The sequence below is a fragment of the Phyllostomus hastatus genome, unplaced genomic scaffold, assembly GCF_019186645.2.
Source record: "Phyllostomus hastatus isolate PE091 unplaced genomic scaffold, TTU_PhHast_1.1 phas_contig_40, whole genome shotgun sequence".
NCBI lineage: Eukaryota > Metazoa > Chordata > Mammalia > Chiroptera > Phyllostomidae > Phyllostomus > Phyllostomus hastatus.
In genome coordinates, this window is record NW_025333872.1 from 88,356,495 (window position 1) to 88,375,196 (window position 18,702).

The following is an 18,702-nucleotide window of genomic DNA, read 5'->3' on the forward strand; positions in this document are numbered from 1 at the left end:
GACGCCAAAGAAGTGTGTAAAACTATGGCGTGGGCTCATTAGAGGGGAAAGGAGTGTCTGGTGGGAGTCCAGGTTTCCAGAATGGGCCGGCAGATGGCGCTGAGTTCAAGGTGTAGGGCAGCGAGGGTGGGGGTGGGGTGGGGATGGGCGGTCTTCACAGCGGGAGGGGGAGTGGTGCGCAGAGTCGGGGCTTGCAGCTGCGGTTTAGTCCACACCTCGAGCGCCCTCTGACCTCTTCACGTCTGGATGCCAGGGGCTCGGGAGCCCACCTACCCAGAAGCCTTTAGTGTAGCGGCGTTGCTGTGGGGGGTGGGGCGGTTAGGGAGCGCTTCTCGAGGCGCGGGGCGGGGGTATCGAGGGGGCTTCTTCAGAAATTCCCGCTTCGTCCTCCTCTCTCCCTCTGCCCTTCCCGCCTCCTTGCCCATTCGCCCAGAAAGACTTTTTTTTAAAAAGATTTTATTTATTCATTATTTTTTTTAGAGAGGGAAGGGGGGAGGGAGGGGGAGAGAGAGAGAGAGAGAGAGAGAGAGAGAGAGAGTCATCAATGTGCGGTTGCTGGGGACCATGGCCTGCAACCCAGGCAGGTGCCCTGACTGGGAATCGAACCTGTGATAGTTTGGTTCCCAGCCCGAGCTCAATCCACTGAGCTATGGCAGCTAGGGCCAGAAAGACTTTTTTGATGGCGTCGCCGGCTAATTTCAGCCCCTCTAGCCTGGAAAGGGGCAACCAGGTGTGCGGACGCCACGGAGGCAGAAAAGCGCCCGCGGAGATGGTGGCCCAGGGGCCCGCATGGTCTGCGCCCCCACCCGGCAGGAAGGTTCCGTGACCCCACCGTGGGCAGCCCTCCGGTTCCCGCCAGTCCCCTGCACCCGGTCCCCACCGCTCCTCTTGTCACCTTAATGCGGGCCCCTCTCCTCAGGTTCCATCCCCGAACTCCCAGCGGGGCGTAGCCCGGTCCCAAGCAGGAGCAGGAAGAGGGGTTCCACTCCTGGTGTCTGCACCCTCCCCACTGGAAGCCCAGATAGCAACTCCTCCCGTGTTGCCAAAAGAGGTCCTGCAAACTAGGCCCCCAGTGGAAAAGAAGAAGAGTAAGAATCTAATAACAGCAACTCTTCAAAAGGTTGCCCGAAGCATAAAGTGGCTTTGTTTCTCAGCTCACTTATCCAGTAAGGGCCATAATTCTTCTTTTTCTTTTTCTTTGCTTTTACCTTCTTTTACAGGAAAGGGGCAGAGAGAAAGAGTGAGATTGATTTGTTGTTCCACGTAATTTTGCATTCATTGCTTCATTGTTGTGTGTGCCCGGATGTGGGATCCAACCCCCAGCTTGGTGGATGGGCTCTGACCAGCTCAGCTACTCCGCCAGGGTTTTTCACTTCCTTTTTTGGGGGAGTGGAGTGGGGCACAGAGGTGGTGTGGGAGGAAACGGTATTCAGCAATTAAAAAAACAACGACCTCAATAGCATCACAGCACACTTTTTCTCTCTCTGCTGAGGCCCCTTTCCACTCTTGGGGCTGCAAGTCTTGTTAATATTCAACCCCCTCCTCCTTACACCCCCCAGGCCTCCTTCACCCCATTGTCTTATCACCTCGTCTTTTCCCACTTCCATTCCCTCCTTTAGAGTCATGACTTTTTGCGCTCAGAAGGCACACACTTCCAGATACAGAACGAACAAGTCAGTCGTGGGAAGTATGGTGACTGCAGCGGACAACACCGCACTGCACACCGAGGGTGGTCGGGAGAGTAGATCCGACAGTTCTCATCACAACAACAAAGCAACAGACAAAATAGTGCCCACGCTCGGGGCCGGCCGATGACTGCTGGACTCGCTGTGGCAATCCCTCCTCACTACATACAAATACCGGATCGTCGTGTTGGGCATTCGAAACTAGCATAATGGTATATGTCGATGGTATCTCAGTAAAAATAGGAAAAGGAAAAATGGAGTTGTCTTCTCGTGCAGGTCTGAAGGCCGGCCCGTGAGGCCGAGGTGTGGGCAGAGCCAGGCCGCTCCCTCCATCTGCTGCCCCTGGCCGTCCTCGCCTCACAGCTGCTCAGGCCAACGCCTGCCCCTGTGGGTCCCAGAACCTTCTGCCCCCACGTGCCCGGTCTTCACGTGGCCTTCTCCCTGTCTGCAGCTGTGCCTCCTCTAGTGGACACCAGTCACACTAAATTGTCGTCCCCCCAGTGGCCTCACTTTAACTCCATGGCATCTGCAAAGCCCTGGTTTCTAAAGGAGGCCACGTCACAAGCACCGGGAGTGAGAGCGTCAGCACAGCTTTGGGGACACAATCCGACCCTCGGCAGAACTCGTATAATCTGTCATTTCCACCTCCCCCAATGTTTCCTTCCTGAAAATCTTTTTCTGTGACATGTAATGGACACCTAACATTACATCAGTTCTTAGGTATGTGTTTTTATATTTGTCAGTATTGTTAACTATAGACACCCTGTACACTACATCTCCATGACACTGATTTTATAATTAGAAGTTTGTACTTTTGACCACAAGAAAAAATTACTTTGTTAAAAATTTTTATTTTTCAATTACAGTGACACACCCTGTATTCATTTGACATGTGCAATGTAGCGGCCAGACCTTTATGTCTGGTAAGAAGCAGTCCCCTGGCATTTTCTGTGTTACTGAATGCAGCTCTGCATGTGTTCAGTGGCTTTAATGAAACTTGCTCTTTATTGTTGCATGTTTAGATTTGCTTTTTGTTATTTTAAACATAACAAAAGCATAAATCTTATGCTTTTGAAAAAGAAATGGTACAGGAAGCAATGCAGCACACGACCCCCCCATGGTGTGGGGCGGGAAGGGGCGGAGGGTGGGGATGAAGCTAGTTGCCTGGCATTACATGGATGTCATCACTGGTCGAGTGGTGCAGTTTGTAGTATTAATCTCTGGCATGCTTCTCCCTGAAAAAACCCAGGCTATCTAACGACTTTCCACGTAGTTTCTACCTAGTTTTCTACCAACTTGACTGTGAACTCTGCAACAACATACAGTGCATTCCCTGCTTGCCTATGTAAATGTAACCAAGCATATCTCAGCACACGCCAGCACATACACAGAGTTAGGGTTAGGGAGGGGTGAGGGAGAGGGAGGGTGAGGGGTGAGGGAGAGGGAGGGAGGGAGGGGTGAGGGAGAGGGAGGGAGGGAGGGTGAGGGGTGAGGGAGGGAGGGAGGGGTGAGGGGTGAGGGAGGGAGGGAGGAAGGGGGTGAGGGAGAGGGAGAGAGGGAGGGGTGAGGGAGAGGGAGGGAGGGGAGGGGGGGGAGGGAGGGAGGGAGGGTGAGGGGGAGGGAGGGAGGGAGGGTGAGGGGGGAGGGAGGGAGGGAGGGGGAGGGGGAGGGAGGGAGGGAGGGGAGGGGGAGGGAGGGGGGAGGGGGGGTGGGAGAGGGAGGGAGGGTGAGGGAGGGTGTGGGGTGAGGGGGAGGGAGGGAGGGAGGGGTGAGGGGTGAGGGAGAGGGAGGGAGAGGGAGGGGGGAGGGGGGTGAGGGAGAGGGAGGGAGGGAGGGGTGAGGGGGTGAGGGAGAGGGAGAGAGGGAGGGGGTGAGGGAGAGGGAGGGAGGGGGGAGGGGGGAGGGGAGGGAGGGGTGAGGGAGAGGGAGGGAGGGAGGGAGGGGTGAGGGGTGAGGGAGAGGGAGGGAGGGGGAGGGGGAGCAAAGGAGGGACAGAGGCTGGTGCAGGGGCGCGTGGGCCCGGGCTCCTTGGGCCGGTCTCCCCCGGCTGCAGCGGTGCGCAGCACCTGCACCCGCGCTGGCCGCACGTGGGCGGGGCTGCCGCGGGGGTGAGGCGGGCCGGGCTTGGGGGCCAGAGCGGGCGCAGGCTCCCACTGTCCTTCCCCGTCTCTCCCGCTCCCTCCCCGGGTGATACTCCTTCCCCCGGGTCACCCCCCTGCTCCTCGCGCCGCAGCCCGAAAGCCACGCCCAGCCCGGAAAAGCGGGGGTGTGGCGGGGTGGCAGGGGAAAGGCAGCGGCCAAGGCACTCTTCGACGAAGAGCCGCGACGGCTGCGCCCATGGAGCCCGCTCGCTGCGAGCTCGGCCAGGTTGTCCTGGTGCTGACTGTGCTGGCGGACCGCGCCCGGGCAGCGGGGTGTCTCGGGGCTCGGGGCGGTAAGTGCGGGGTGTAAAAGTAAGTGTGGGGGCGGGGGGTGGGGAAGGGAGGGAATAATGGGGTTGGGGTGGCGGGGCATTAAGTTCGTGGACGGGGACGAAGTGCCCGGGGCTGTTCCAGAACCTCCAGGCGGGTCCCTGCTCAGTCCTGTGCACCAGCTCCTCTCGGGTCGCGGTGCCCACACGGCCTTCAGGCAGGAAGAGGGGGGGGAAGGGGGTGGCTGGGGGCCGAGAGGTGGGGTGCGTCCGCCCGGGCAGAAGGAAGCTGGGAAAGAGGAGCCACTAAAGCAAACGCGGATCATCCCCAGACGCCCTCCTGACCGGTTCACGTCGTTCTCCTGGGGACATGGGCGCCCCTGTCCCATGACTGTGGCGTTTCCTGTGTGTCGTGACCCATAGACACCGGCCTGCCGAGATACTGTGCTCACACGACTTCCGCAGGGAAACCCCCTGCACCCGCACTGCGCTCCCCAACTTCAACGTCCCCGGGGGCTCTGGGGGCAGGTCCACAGGCCTGCAGCACCCGCCAGGCTGCCCCTTCACCAGCCACTTCCCCCTGAGGGGTCTCCATTCTGAGTCTTGAACTCCGCAGCCGGAGCAGTCTGCAGCCCCGGGTCACTTCCACCACTTTCCCTGGGGAGCAGTGCTCCCGCCCCAGCACATCCCGTTTTATTCTTTAAGGTTTAAGGTTGGTGCTCATCTCTTTCATTGTGTCCAGGAAAAAAATTTGTTTTAGCACTCTACTTAGAGAAAGGGGAAGACAGTTTGAGGATACTGTATTTAAGTTTCCCTGCTATGGCAGCCTTCGGTCCACAAAGAGTTCCCAAACTACAAAGACTTCTCATTCCTGCTGCAAACCTGGGAATGTGAAATGATCACTGTGTGGGTCTGTGGACCAGCAACCCCTCCGTGGGCAGGACCCGGGGCAGGTGTCTGTTTATTTCCCCACCCCCGGCCTCACTGTAGACCCGGTAACTTATGCGGACCCACGACCAGAGCAAATGGGAATGTGTGAGAAGCCCCTCCTCCCAGTGCACACCCACCCCGGTGCAGCCGGCCGACCAGTGCGAGTTCGGAGAAGGAGTTCGCACTCGCACTCCCTGCGGTGTTGGGAGGGCCCCTCTCATTGCAGTGCAGCCTCTCTGTCTAGTAATGAGTTCAGGGTCTGAGAAGTGGCTCAGCTCTGGGAACTGGCAGAAGGATTCGTTCTTTGGTTGGGAGGCCATTTCAGCCTCCTCATCATCCATCCTTATGTCTTGTCTCTGTTTGTTGTAATTATTCAAACCCATCTGTAAGTATCCAGGCTGGTGTCCACCCATTTTGCATCTCAGATCCCCCTGTGCTCTGAGCCTTAGCCACTGCTCTGTGGCTGAGTCATGTCTGGATTTCCGACCTTCCCAATCGTTTTGAACATCTTACCTCTTCTGCTCCTGACCCAGAGCACCTGTACCTGTGATTTGTTATCTGGACATTCACCACGTCCACCACTGCTGGCAGACATTTTGGGGGACACGGACTCCTACCACCATCCTCACCTTCAGCAAAAGTCATCTTCCAGCTTGTTGAGAATTCTGGCGTCTTCTCATCCATGCTCTCCTCCTAGGCTCAATAAACGAGAGTTAGCTTCAGGCTTTCCCATGGAGCAAAGTTGTTTAGACTCTTTTCTGCCTTTTCACATTACACCTCCCCCTGCCATATTCAGTTCTCTGAGCCAGCTGACCCTTCCTCCACTACCTGCTCGAAAGTTCTGGCCATTCTGCTCCAGGCACGGTAGCCATGCCTTCTGCCAACCTTGCAGGACCCATCCCAGCAGCAGGTTCGCACCATTGCTGAGGGCTGTGCCAGATCACAACCCCTGATCATGACCTGTCCCTTCTCCGGCATGGGGGGATCTATCCACATCCTCAACCCACTGTCACCCAGTTTTGTGAGAGGCAGACCCTTACATGCTGTCCATGTCCTCCCATAGGACACTGAGCTATTTCCTGACAATCCTCTGGCATCTAGACCTTTCCTCCGCAGCCACCTGGCACAGCGGAGGAAAGGATTGGTTATGGGCTGAAGGACGATGGCATAGCCTGGTGCACAGAGAGGGCACATCCAGAGAAGTGTGGCTTCCTGCCAGGCAGAGGCCTCCTGCTCCTCCTCAAGCAAAGGGAGGGCCCCCGCCTTCACCTGGTGAAGGGAGAGGCCAGGCAGGGTGGGTCCTTGCTCTGCCAGCCCAGCCAGCAGGGGGATTGCCTTGCTGTCACAGAGTTGGGTGAGGGGTGTTTTGGGTTGTTTTCTTCCAACTCCAATCCTCACCCGAGTTTTTTCTTCACAGATGCTCATTCTGTCCAGTATGTTCTCAACATTACCTTTAATGAACAACTACAGTGTGTGGCCAACGTGTTCATGGATAGCACACTAATTCTTCAATATGACTGTTACAATGAAAAGGTCATATCTGAGAAACAGGGGGTAATGACCACAAATGACTCTAAAGATATGAAAGATATGCTGAAAAGTGTGTGGGACCAGATCAGAAGTAAACTAACCAGAGAAACACTCAGAGGTAAGTTAGAAAAGTCCCGATGCAGAAGGGAGCAGGCTGTGGGGTTAGCTACATTTATTGTCCCCACGTGGGAAGGGAGAGTGTGTGTCAGTGCTTCCCATGCAGCCCAGCGGGAAGGTCAGGGAGAACGGGGCTGGACTAGAAGGGCTCACGTGAGGTGGACACCAGGTGGGGGCGAAGGGTTTGTCAAGAGTGGAGGCTGACGTCTTTCCGTGGGGGCGGTGGGGCAGCTTCCAGCATCCTGCAGGTCAGGCTGCAGTGTCAGAGTGCTGCCAGTGGAACCGTCTGTGGACCCTGGGAGTGTCGTTTGGGTGGACGGAGGTCCCTGGACTTTGACCTGAAGAAGAGTGGAGAGTATACAGCGAGTAATTCCAGGGGCGAAGAGATGAAAAAGACGTGGGAGAAGGATGAGGACATGAAGGAGTTCCTCAAGAAGACCTCAGTGGGAGATGGGAAAAGATTGGCGAAAGTCTTGGTGGACAGGAAGAAGGAGCTGGAGACCGCAGGTAACAGAGAAGAGCGGGATGAAGTGGTGGTTCCCTTCAGATAAGGTCAACCTACCCTGGTGTGAGTGTGTGAGTGTGTGTGAGTTTATATGCATGTGAGTATGTGACTGTGAGTGTGTGAATGTGAGACTCTGTGATTGCTTCTGTGTGCGTGGATGTGTGCGAATGTTTGTGTTTGTGTGCTTGTGTGAGTGTGTGTTTGAAACAGAGAATCATCTGTGGTAAATTCTCTGGAGGATAACAGCCACAGGCGTGTCCCACGACTCCCCTGTCCCCTCTCTCCTGCTCGCTCCCCCCCCGCCCCCACCGCACAGAGCCGCGGACACTCCCTGTGGGTTTCCCGCGGACCCGGCCGGGCGGGCCTCGTTCTCTCTTCGTCCTGTCCCCGGCGCTGTGCCCTCCTCTCGCATCACTTCTCTCTCCGTCTCCCCTGGTCTGTTTCTGCAAGTCCTTCATCCGCCTCAGATGTCAGCTTCTGTGGGGACTGCTCTACCGCCTTCCTCATGTGTCACCCCCTCTTCTGTCACAGCAGGAGGGACGGGGTATGCTGTGACCCTGCTTCCCCCATTAGCTGCAGGAGCCCAAGGGGACGGGGCCCATGTCCTCTCTTTGTTCCAACCCCGGGACCTGCCACAGTGGCTGCCACACGTAGAGGGGTGGAACCTGTCTGCATCGTAGGGTGACCTGGGGCAGCAGGGCTGAGGGGGCGTCTCCTCATAAACGGGGTCTGGACAAGGCTGACACTCTGCTCTTTTCCTTGCAGCCGCACCAAACACAGCTGCAGCCTCAACCTCACCACCCACAGTTTCAACTACACCAAGCACGGCCCCAGGAGCTGCTCCATCCAAGGCCACCACCAACAGGCCTGTCACCTCAATCATCCCTGTGATCCTCGCCGGCCTGATCATACTTTGGCTGAGTTCTATTACAGTAACAGGTACAGAGGGCAGAACCCAGTGGGACGTGAGGAGCAGATGGCCCACAGTGAGGACAGGGAGGGTGAATTCACACCATGACCCCTGCCCCTCCCTGAACCTTCCCCTCCTGGAAAGGGGACCAGGACAATAAGACCTAGTACCACTTGCCAGCAGTCACGTGGACAAGCTCAGCCCCCAGATCTGCTGTCTCCTCACGTTGGTGCCAGAGGGACAGACAGGGGCCCACACCAAGGCCTAAGGCCCGCTGGTGCTGCAGGGGTTCAGTGATTCGGTCCTGACTCAGAGTCTCTGTTGGGAGAGAGTGTTTGGGCCCAGGGTGGGGACAGCAGGTGCACAGGGCAGCGGTGTGCTCATACTCAGGTGAGAGCAGTGTGGTGGCTGCATGGGATGTGTCCAGGGGACGGGGACTGTGCAGGGGGCTATAGGAGTGGGCCTTGGTCTAATCCCAGGAAGAAGGTGGGGGGACTTGCAGACACAACTCAGAAGGCTGGAGTTCTGGACTCTGTTCCCACAGAAAGGGACTTTGGGGTGGCACGTGAGACAGCAGGTGAACAGTAGGGAGTGTGCAGGACCAGGTTAGGGGGCCAGTGTTCTGTGGACCCCTAGGACTCCAGGGTCATCCCCGGTGCAATCAGCTGGCAGCCAGCCTCCTTCAGACCCCAGATCCTGAGCCCCTGAGGGGCCCTGCCCTGAGCAGAGCTGACTGGGGAGGGGGGTGGGGCTGAGCTGCTGGTGGAGGGGGATGCAGACAGCTGACTACAGCAGGAGTGCAGGGGGCAGGGCAGGGACAGTGGGACTCAGAGTGGTGTGCTGGGACCAGGGCAAGGAGAGCAGGAGAGAGGAAAGGAAGATGTTTGTCTGCATCCATCCGCAGTGCTAGAGGATCAGGATGCAGGCCCCTGTCTCTGCACAGGGCTCCTCATCGGTGTTGTAGGATCAGGGCTTCAGTGGAGGGAGCAGGGCAGTTCCTGGCCCCTTGAGTCCTCGCCCCAGCTGTCCTTAGGCCCTAGGGTCTGACTGTCGTGTGTTTGTTTTCTGGTGACAGAAGATGCTGCTCAGGAGCTCCTGAGAGTGTGGTCTAGTCCCACACGTGTCCCTTCTAGTCGGCCACCTTGCTGTCATCTCCAGCTGCTGGAGCCTCCAGGGCCTGTTGACCTCCAGGAGCTGCAGCCCTTACAGCCTCCAGGAGACCGTGGTGCTACAGCAGATGCAACATTCCTGTCATCTACTCCATGGAAGTGACCTGGAAGTAATTTACTTAGTAGCATATTACATGCCCTGTGGTGTCTGGGCTAATAGAAAAGCTATTACACTACCCCTGTGTAGAGTGTTTACAAATGGAACACTATTTAGAACTCAATAAATACTAAACTGCCAAAGAAAATGTGGATGACTCTCGGAGATAAGATGTTGAGGAAAGTGTCATACACAAGAGAACGTGCACGCTAAGTGGGTTCCAGTGTATCAGTTTCGAACACAGACAAAACTGACCTGGGGTAATAGAAGTCAGAGTCGGGGACACAGTGGGTGTGACCCGTGACTTGAAACAACAGGCGATCGTGCAGGCGGATTTCCTTTTGAAAATACATCACACTGACCATTTAAGATTTGTACTCTTTCCTGTTGCGATATTACATGCCAACAAAAAAAGCTTTAAATTTTTTTAAGTAGAGGGGTCAGTCTTCATTGATGTCTTAACAAATCTGTTATTTTCTCTTGTCAGGATCATACTCAATGATGAGTTAAATTATAAATACAACAAACACATTTTTCTGCACTAACACTAAGCGATCATTACTTTCTTCCACTGTTGTCATCCTCCCTGCAGTGTTCTGTCCAGGCGGAAGCAGGCAGATATCAGTAGTTGAAGTGGAGCACTTGAGGAAAGTCGGCAGCTTTGGGGTTGGAGCCGCGCTCCTAGGGCTCTGTGTGGGCCCCCAATTAAGATTCCTCCTGATGAGAAAATAATTTACTCTGCCTTTGATTCAAGGGGGAGCAATGTAGTGATGTAAGAAATGACTTCAGCCTCTAGCTGCCTACAAGAATAGCAAGGATCTGTCTGTCTGTATTGTACGAGTGGGCCCTGAAGTGCAAAGCAGATTAGCAAATAAGAGTGTCCAAGCGTGACTGGCAAGTGTGACTGGGTCAGACAAGAGCCACTGCCCAGAAAGGGCCCAGGTGGGAGGCGGTGGCAGCAGCAATACAGGGAGTGTGTGTACCAGGAGCTGGGGGGCAGTAGCATGGTGGGTGCAGAGGACCTGTCACAAGGAGGGGGATCCCGTCCACAGAGCTGCAGGCACAGGGGTCTGGCTTAACCCCTGGTGCGAGGTGACTGAGGAGGACTGCCCCACCCAAGCAGCCTGAGACTAGGCTGCATTTGCAGTGGCCAAGGGCGCTGGGGAGCAGGAGGAAGGCAGAAGACAGTTTGGATCCAGGTGTGAGTGGTGAGGAATTCCAGGAGGCTGGGCCTCCATGGGCCCCTGGGGCTTGGGCGCTCACGCAGCTTCCCTCTGGTGTGGGGCCTGCTGCTGAGGGGCCGCAGGCAGTTCCCAACGCACAGAGTCACAAGGGTCAAGCAACCAACAAAAAATGTCTGGACAGCTAAAAAGGAAGGAACGGGGCCCATACTCAAGAGAGAAAGGATTCCATAGAAACTGACTCAGAAGTCATCGAGAGCACAGGCCAAAGACTAAACTTCTACACTCTCCTTACACCCGTGATGGGAGGAAATCTGTTTTTATCTCTGGCCTTCTGAGTTCTCACTTTGAGCATTTTTTTTTCAAGATTTCTGAAATTTCCAGTAGCTCACTGAGTTTCTTCAAGCAGCAGTTCTGAATTATTTATTAGTTAGGTCACCAATCCATGCCGTTGACCTAGGTGTAGGGAGAATTATATTTTTTGTTTTTGCAATGGCGTGTATTCTTGACTCCTCATGTCCCTTGCAGTTTTGAGTCACTGCATTTGCATATGAAGCATTACACACGTCCTGAAGTCTTGCTAGTTGCCCTCAGACGGGGTGCTCTGTTAGATGGTGGTTATTGCAATCTCTCTCTGTCTCTGTGTGGGTACACCTGCTCTGTTCTTCTTGCTGTCTCTCATGGAAGAATTGTTAAACTTTTATATTGTTTCCTGTTTCCACAATTCACCAGGCTGGCTAATGGGAATTTCTATTTTGCCTTCCAGAAAGTGGTGATATATCTCAAGTTTGTGCTTTCTCCCTTGTTCAGGAATCGGGACCTGTTTTTGGAGTGCACTTCCTGTCTGCTGGGGCTCTCCCACAGCACACACGGAAATTCTCCCAGGGGCCAGAGGCGGGGTGTGTGTGTGTGTGTGTGTGTGTGTGTGGCTTCAGCACTGAGGCATTGGGGGTGCTCCCGGAACTGGTGGGGAGGTCCTCGGATGTGGTCCTTCCCACTGGGACTGCAGTGCAGTCACCTGGAGCAGGATGCCTCATCCACCTCTTTCCCAGTCTCCTCCTCCCCTCGGCCATGGAGGTACCGCCTCAGAGCTCTGGGGGGCGCTGGAGAGAAACAGTTTTCTCCAGCTGTGTTCTGCACAACTGAGGTAGCTGGGGCACTCACTGCCTCCTCTCTACCCAGATAGATCAGCAGTGTGTACTGTTTTACTTATTTACTTATTTATTCATTCTGTCATGTAGTTATTTAAATTCCGTGAGAGGAGGCAAGTTCTGGGAAATTTCTTCCACCACTGTTTTGGCTGCAGCAAACTGGTACATTTTTTCCTTATTGGCTTGCTGGAATCCCGCCCAGGGAAGGTGGACTTTTGTAAATTCTCTCCTCCTTTCCATGTGCACAGCTCAGCACTGTCCAGGAATTTCTTCTCCCGCTGCAGGGAGGGGTTCCTGGCAGGTTTCACCCTGTGACAGAGGTCTATGTCCCTATTGCCCAATTCACATGCCTGTGAGACTCCTCCTGGGTCCCTCAGCTTTATCCACAGAGCCCACTCAGGCCCGCTTAGAGCGGTGTGACATTCTGACTGAGGACGAGGGTGTTAGGACCCAGGGGAGGGGAGGGGGGGTGGTTAATTTAGTCTGGGAGGTGTAATGAGTTGGTGAACTTTGAGTTAAGGAGATTGCCCTCCAGCATGTGGAGAGGCCTTGTCAAGGCCATTGGAGGTCTGAAAGGAACAGGAAGTGTGACTCCCGCCCGAAGCCCCTGTAAGAGGGGGGTCTCCAGCAGCGGCCTTCACCCTGCATGGGCACCATTGGCATTGGCATTGGTTCTCCAGCATGCTGACCTACATGGCAGCTCTTGCACTTGACATCCTCCACAGTCACAGGAGCAAATACTTCACAATAAGTCTGTCTGGCTGTCTACCCAGGTATGCTCTGTCTATCGTCATTATCGAGGTGTTTCTCTGAAGAGCCCTGAGTACAGCAGGAGGGAAATGAATGCTAAACGGAAGGTGATATTTGTGCCCAAGTTTGCAGGCCCAGAGGTTGTTGGCCAGTGAGAACCGGGATACCACTGCTCCCCCTGATGCCCTAGTTCTGCTGTGTCCGCTGTGCCCTGTCCCCACCGCTCGGCCTCACAGTGGGACCCACATCCAATCTTTACACACACGCAGAGCTCTGGATCCCTACAACGTCTGCTCGATTTGTGCTGTGGACCTTTCAAACTTACCGCTGGTTTGAATACCTCTGATTTGATGTCAAGCAGTTTCTCTCTTGATCTCGTCCCTCAGGTCCTTCACAGTCCCTCTGCTTCTTCTGGGCCTTTCGGGCATTCACCTTCACACCCAGAGAGCAGGTTGATTTAACTTTCTTGCTACTACAGGTATGATTAAGAATAGTGTTTCCATGACCTGGCCTTGAACTTTACACCATATAAGTCCATTAGGACTAATGTTGAAGTTGCAGCATCTTGAATAAAAAATTCTGATAACATTTGGATATGAAACAAAAGGACCCTTGGCACCCCTCCCCCATGTCTGTGACAGCAGGAGAATCCCCCTGCTGGCTGGGCTGGCACAGCAGGGACTGACCCTGCCCAGCCCCTCCCCTCACCAGGGGAAGGGACAGTGCCCCTCCCTTGTGTGAGGAGTGACCAGGAGGCCTCTGTCTGGCTGGAAGCCACACATCTCCAGATGCGTCCTCTCTGTGCCCACCAGGCCACACCCCGAGCCTCAGTTGGGGCCAACAACACAAGGCCGTGCCAGGTTTGCTGGGGGGCAAAGGTCTGGATGCCACAGGATTGTCACAGACAGCACAGCGCCCTGTGGGGAGAGGGCAGAGTGTGTAGGGTTCCAGTCCTGAGGAAGCGGGGTGACAGTGCTGGCCTGTTGAGGCGAGACCCCAGCGCTGGAGAAGGAGAGCTGACAGTCACGGGTGGAGGGACTTGGCACAGCCCTGGGGGATACGGCCGACCTCCTGCTGGGCTGGGTCCCGGGGGTTTCGGAAAAGCACTGAGTGTACAGCATGGAGGAGAAGATGAGGAAATCCAAGGTAGGTGGTACAGGGTGGGGTTACAAGGCCCCAGGAACACATATGCCAGAGTGGGTACGGTATTGCAAAGCCAGAACGAGCATAAGCTGTCTGCCCACTGTGCTCCAGGGAGAGGAGGGCCGTTTGTGCATGGAACTTACAAGCAGTGCTGGTGACAATGACGTTCAAGGTAGGCCACCAGAGAATGTGTCATTTCAGCATATCGATCATTTTGAATTGTGGTTGCTTAGAATAGCTGGATGAAGAAGGACACTCTGACCCTCACTTGTTCCCCTAAAAGCAAGACACCCTGCCTGTACCAGGAGGTAGAGGGGACATCCTTAGCACAAGGCACAGTGAATTTAGAGCCACGAAGGCCATGTAGACAAACCTGATCTCTTCATTATGAATTTATTCTTCCAAGCTCAAACTTGATGCGGTCAATTCTTTACAAATTATTGTTTCTTTGTCAAAGGTTATAAAAACTGCCTAGTTTGGTTCCTTCAGAGAGTCTCATATTTCTTTGATCTCTATTTTTTACCAAATTAAAGTTTGCTTTTCCATTTAATCCAACTGATGTTAATTCAATTTTTAGGCCAGCCAGAAGACCCTAGGAGGGTAGAGGAAAAATTCTTCTTCCCTGACAGTGGGAAGGACCCGGCATTTTGGAGAAGCTCAGGAATGGCCATTCCTGATGGCCGGCTTGGCAGGTGGAGGTGGTGTTCCTGAGACAGGCGCTCAGCTGTCACAGGCAGGCACAGTTTATTATTGAAAAAACCCAAAGTTTGGAATGCCAGCCAAGGGCCTGGGCCCCAGAAAACTATACATATCCTTGGCTCATAGAATGCAGCAATCCCAGAGGCAAATGGGTGAAAGCCAATCCAGAGAGTAATGGATTCATATAATAAAAAAGAAAAATAAAACACAACCATAAATAGGAAGCTAAAAGCAGCCTCTCAAGAAAGAAGCTGGATCCGTTGTCCAGTTTCCAGAACTGAGATACTTCTGAGACCTGGAACCCATTCCTAGAAGGAGTGGGTGGGACCCAATCATCAGGGACCCTTCAAGTTGACATCAAAGGCCATGTGGCTATTGACCTGGTGAGTGTGTGCACCGGGGAGCAGAAAATACCCAGACATTGACATCGGGCCTAGTGTGTGAGCTGAGGTCATCCCCAGGGACCAGAAGTATCCTCACTGGCCCTGTTAGTACAGTGATGCATGGGGGTTCAGTTTCAGGGAATAAATAGACAGGTGTCCCCCAGGTCCTGCACGCACAGGAGTCATTTGGTTCAGCAATTCCCACAGTGTTCACTTCACATTGTCTGGATTTGTACCAGGAATAGAAAATCCTTTTGTGAGTGAAATACTTGTGGCATGAGGGCTACACAGTAGGGAAATTCAAAGATCACCTCCTTAGATTTTCTCCTCTTTGCTCCAAATAGATCATTAATGAAGTATCTTATCCTCAATGAAATAACAGAGAAGAGTACCAACCTTAAAAACCTCTAAGGAAGCAGGGGTGTATCCCTTCCTAGCTCCATTTAATTGCCTGCCTGATGTGAAGACTGTGTATAGGTGGGCATCCACGAAATGTCTCAGGCTTTGCAGACCAGACATCCGTTGCAATGACTCAGCTCTGATGTGGAGGCATGAGAGCGGTGATAGCCAGTACTCGAATGGATGGATGTGGCTGTGTTTTGCCCTTGGGCCATAAGACCCAAGAGAATGATGACGCAGAGGTATCTGTGGTAGGACAAGGTGCGATGGGGACTTCATGGCATTCCCTACTGGAGACTCACAGCACAGTCCCCCCAGTGCACAGAGGCAAGGCCATGTCACTTGCAGCAGGGAAATGCACACCATGAAAAGAGGCTCCTGGTAAAGCACTGGGGTCTGGTAGGGATGAGACCTCTGGCTATGAACCAAGAATAGTTCATCATTAGCATCATGTCATCAGATAGGCCCAATCTTGACAAGATTGAAGTGATTCTTTGGGCTTTGAAATGATCAGAGTCACAGGGACATATAAGATGCAGAGACAGCTGTTCCTGATCTTGACACCAGAAATGTAGCCCCAGCACTGCCCTCAGGTTACACCTGTGACTTCCTGCAGTGTCTCAAGGGCCCCCTGGGACCAGGAATTCAGTCTGTAGAGCGCAGGGGAGCAGTGGCCTGTTGCTGCAGGACTCAGGCCCTCTGACAGTCACTCCACCCAGAGGACACAGGGCACCAAACTGTTCTGGGTCTTCAGTGGACAGTGGACAGTGGACAGGTTGGACAGGTCACCCATATCTATGACACCCTATATACACCTAATATTGGGTCAGCAAAGTATTGATAGTGCAGTGGCCATATCTTGTTCAACATTTGTTTGCATATGGCACCGTAAATGTGGAGGTGTGTGGTGCAGGCAGAGACAGATAGGACACGCCGTGCGATGATCATAAATAACATTACTATCTGTCCTTTCTCTAGAAACAGTTTGCAGCCTCCTGCCTGAATCTATGTCCATTATATGCTGCTGCCTCCTCAGCACGTGGAAAGTGTGGGTTTGGGACCAAAGAGGGGGGAGAGAGGGCCCTTCCTTACCAACCTTCCCAGGTCATACTTTGGGAAAATGTACTCCCTGTGTCTTCCACTTTAGGTTTCCTGGGCCAGGTGCAGGGGCTTTTACTGGAAGTGTCCTCAAGTGAGGGGATAAGGCGGCACTTGGAGGAGGGAGAGGTTCAGGCACTTCAGAAATGGGAAGGTATTGGAGGCACTGGTGTTCTTGGGACCCCACAGAATTGTGTGATAACCCTGGGTGAGCTGGGCGAGCTGGGTGGGCTGGGTGAGGAGCAGTCAGTCCCTTCGGAGGGACGCGCTGAAAGGAGCGCCTGGAGCTGCAGGTTCAGGGAGCTGCTGCAGGGGGCGCTGGTTAGCTCAGAGGCGGGAGCCCTGGGGATGATGGAGGGAGGGTTTGTGCGCTAAAGTCTTGAGAGCAGGGTAGGGGCCTGTGGTCTGATGTTGGTGCCTGTGGGTGGAGACCCTGCGGGAGCACCCCCTGTTCTGACCACACCTGGGTGCCAGGGGGACCTGTTCCCACTTCTGCAGATGTGGGCTGGTGCTGGTGGGGTGAGGATTGGGGGGTGGGGAGAAGGAGTGTTGGGGAGGGAGGTGGTGTGTTGGGAGTGTGTGGGGTGCGGTTGGTTTTGTGGGGTGTCAACAGGGCTTGTAGGGTTAGTTAAGGAGGCACCTGTCTTTCCTCTCTCCTGGGATGTGCGGGTGAATGAAGGGAGAAAGTGGGTTGGGCGTGTGTGTGTGTGTGTGTGTGTGTGTGAGTGTGAGAGACGGAGAGAGTGTGTGGAGGGCTGGTGCTGGGGAGCGCTGGCCGAGAGAGAGCGGCCAGTCACACTTGAGTGGGTGGGGCTGCCCGCGGGGAGGAGAAGAATCGGACCTGGTGACTTCCCAACTGGCACACAGAGACCAACCCTGTCCCTCCCCTCTCTCCCACTCCTTCCGCGGGCAGTACTTCTTCACCGCGGTCGGCTCCTGTTCACCTGTCTGCCTGTATGGAAACGACCGGCACTCCGGTGAGAGGCGGCGGGAGGGGGACGGAATCTCTCGGACTCCGTCCCAGGCGCTCTGCGGCCCTGCCTCTCCGCAAGGCAGCGGGGCCGTCCGTGCGCCCCTGTGCCCCGCTGTGCACCGCCGGGTCCTCGTTCAGGCTCGCCCTCCTGGTCCTGGTCCTGGGCCTGCTGCCGACCTGTGCCGGGGCAGCGGACTGCGTTTGGAATCTGAAGAGTGAGTTTGGGATGTAAAGTAAGGGGTGGTTGAGGGCGGGGGCCCGGGGCAGGGAGGGCGGGAAAAGTGTGTAGGGGGGAGAACATTAAATCCACGGACGGGAATGAAGTACCCAGGGCAGTTCCAGAACCTTCTGCCGGTGGCAAAGCTGCCCCCTGGTCAGTCCCCTGCGTGAGCTCATTTAGGGGCGCCGTGCGCGGCAGGTAGTTGCCTTCGGGCAAGAAGAGCGGCGGGAAGGAGGTGATGGAGGGCGGAGAGGTGGGGCGCGTCCGCACGGGGAGAAGGGAGGAGGGAAGGGGGCGCAGCAAGAAAGGCCGCCGGAGGAAACACGGGTCATCCCCGGGCCGCTGTCCTGCCCCGGTTCCGGTTCCGCCGTCCTCCTGGGGGCCCTTGAAGAACGTGCCCCTGACTGTGGCGTTTCCTCTGTGTCGCAACCCACAGACCGCGGCCCGCCGAGACACTGTGTGTGCTCTCAGGCCTTTCCCGGGCAAAACCCCTCCTTCCTCCCCGCTGCCACCCCCACGAACTTCCCCGGGGGCTCTGCGGGCAGGTGCGCACACCTGCAGCCCCGCCAGGCTCCCCCTTCGCTGGCCACCTCCCCCTGACGAGTCTCGGCCCCCCGCGCAGCCCGCCTGCCTGCAGCCCGGGCTCAGTCCCCACCACTGTCCCTGGGGAGTGCGGCCCCTCCCCAGCTCGTCTAGTTGCCTTATTTAGGGGTCGAGGTCGGTACCCATCTCTTTCGCTGTGTCCAGGACAAAATTCTCTTTTAGCACTCTACTTAGAGAAAGGGGAAGACAGATTGAGGATACTGTACTTAAGTTTCCCTGCTATGGCAGCCTTCGGTCCACAAAGAGTTCCCAAACTACAAAGTCTTCTCATTCCTGCTGCAAACCTGGGAAACGTGAAATGGTCACTGTGTGGGTCTGTGGACCAGCAACCACTCCGTGGGCAGGACCCGGGGCAGGTGTCTGTTATTCCCCCACCCCCGTGCCTCACTGTAGACCCGGTGACTTGTGCGGACCCACGACCAGAGCAAATGCGAATGTGTGAGAAGCCCCTCCTCCCAGTGCACACCCACCCTGGTGCGGCAGGCCGACCAGTGCGAGTTCGGGGAAGCAGTTCGCACTCGTACTCCCTGCGGTGTTGGGAGGGCCCCTCTCATTGCAGTGCAGCCTCTCTGTCTAGTAATGAGTTCAGGGTCTGAGAAGTGGCTCAGCTCTGGGAACTGGCCCAAGGATTCGTTCTTTTGTTGGGGGGTCATTTCAGCCTCCTCCTCATCCATCCTTATGTCTTGTCTCTGTTGTAATTATTCAAACCCATCTGTAAGCATCCAGGCTGGCTGTCCATCCATTTTGCA

General features: G+C 55.2%; 1 protein-coding gene across 2 annotated transcripts; it reads left to right on the top strand.

Moving 5' to 3' along the window:
- The first annotated feature begins 3,980 nt into the window (after positions 1 to 3,980).
- LOC123822058 (UL16-binding protein 3-like) lies at positions 3,981 to 9,496 on the top strand. 2 transcript variants are annotated; one of them, XM_045843897.1, is made up of 5 exons: positions 3,981 to 4,138; positions 6,443 to 6,673; positions 6,904 to 7,179; positions 7,943 to 8,116; positions 9,163 to 9,496. In XM_045843897.1, the coding sequence occupies exons 2-5, from the start codon at positions 6,514 to 6,516 to the stop codon at positions 9,357 to 9,359; spliced, it is 807 nt and encodes a 268-aa protein (XP_045699853.1). In that variant the 5' UTR covers positions 3,981 to 4,138; positions 6,443 to 6,513; the 3' UTR covers positions 9,360 to 9,496. The 2 variants fall into 2 exon arrangements, with proteins under 2 accessions (XP_045699853.1, XP_045699852.1); XM_045843896.1 differs by having other exon boundaries at positions 3,981 to 4,119.
- Positions 9,497 to 18,702: the final 9,206 nt, after the last annotated feature.

Coding starts and splice junctions, on each gene's coding strand:
- LOC123822058 (XM_045843896.1), top strand. CDS start 4,023: ATGGAGCCCGCTCGCTGCGAGCTCGGCCAGGTTGTCCTGGTGCTGACT. Junction 6,674..6,903: donor AACCAGAGAAACACTCAGAG/GTAAGTTAGAAA, acceptor GCGGTGGGGCAG/CTTCCAGCATCCTGCAGGTC. Junction 7,180..7,942: donor GAAGGAGCTGGAGACCGCAG/GTAACAGAGAAG, acceptor TTTTCCTTGCAG/CCGCACCAAACACAGCTGCA.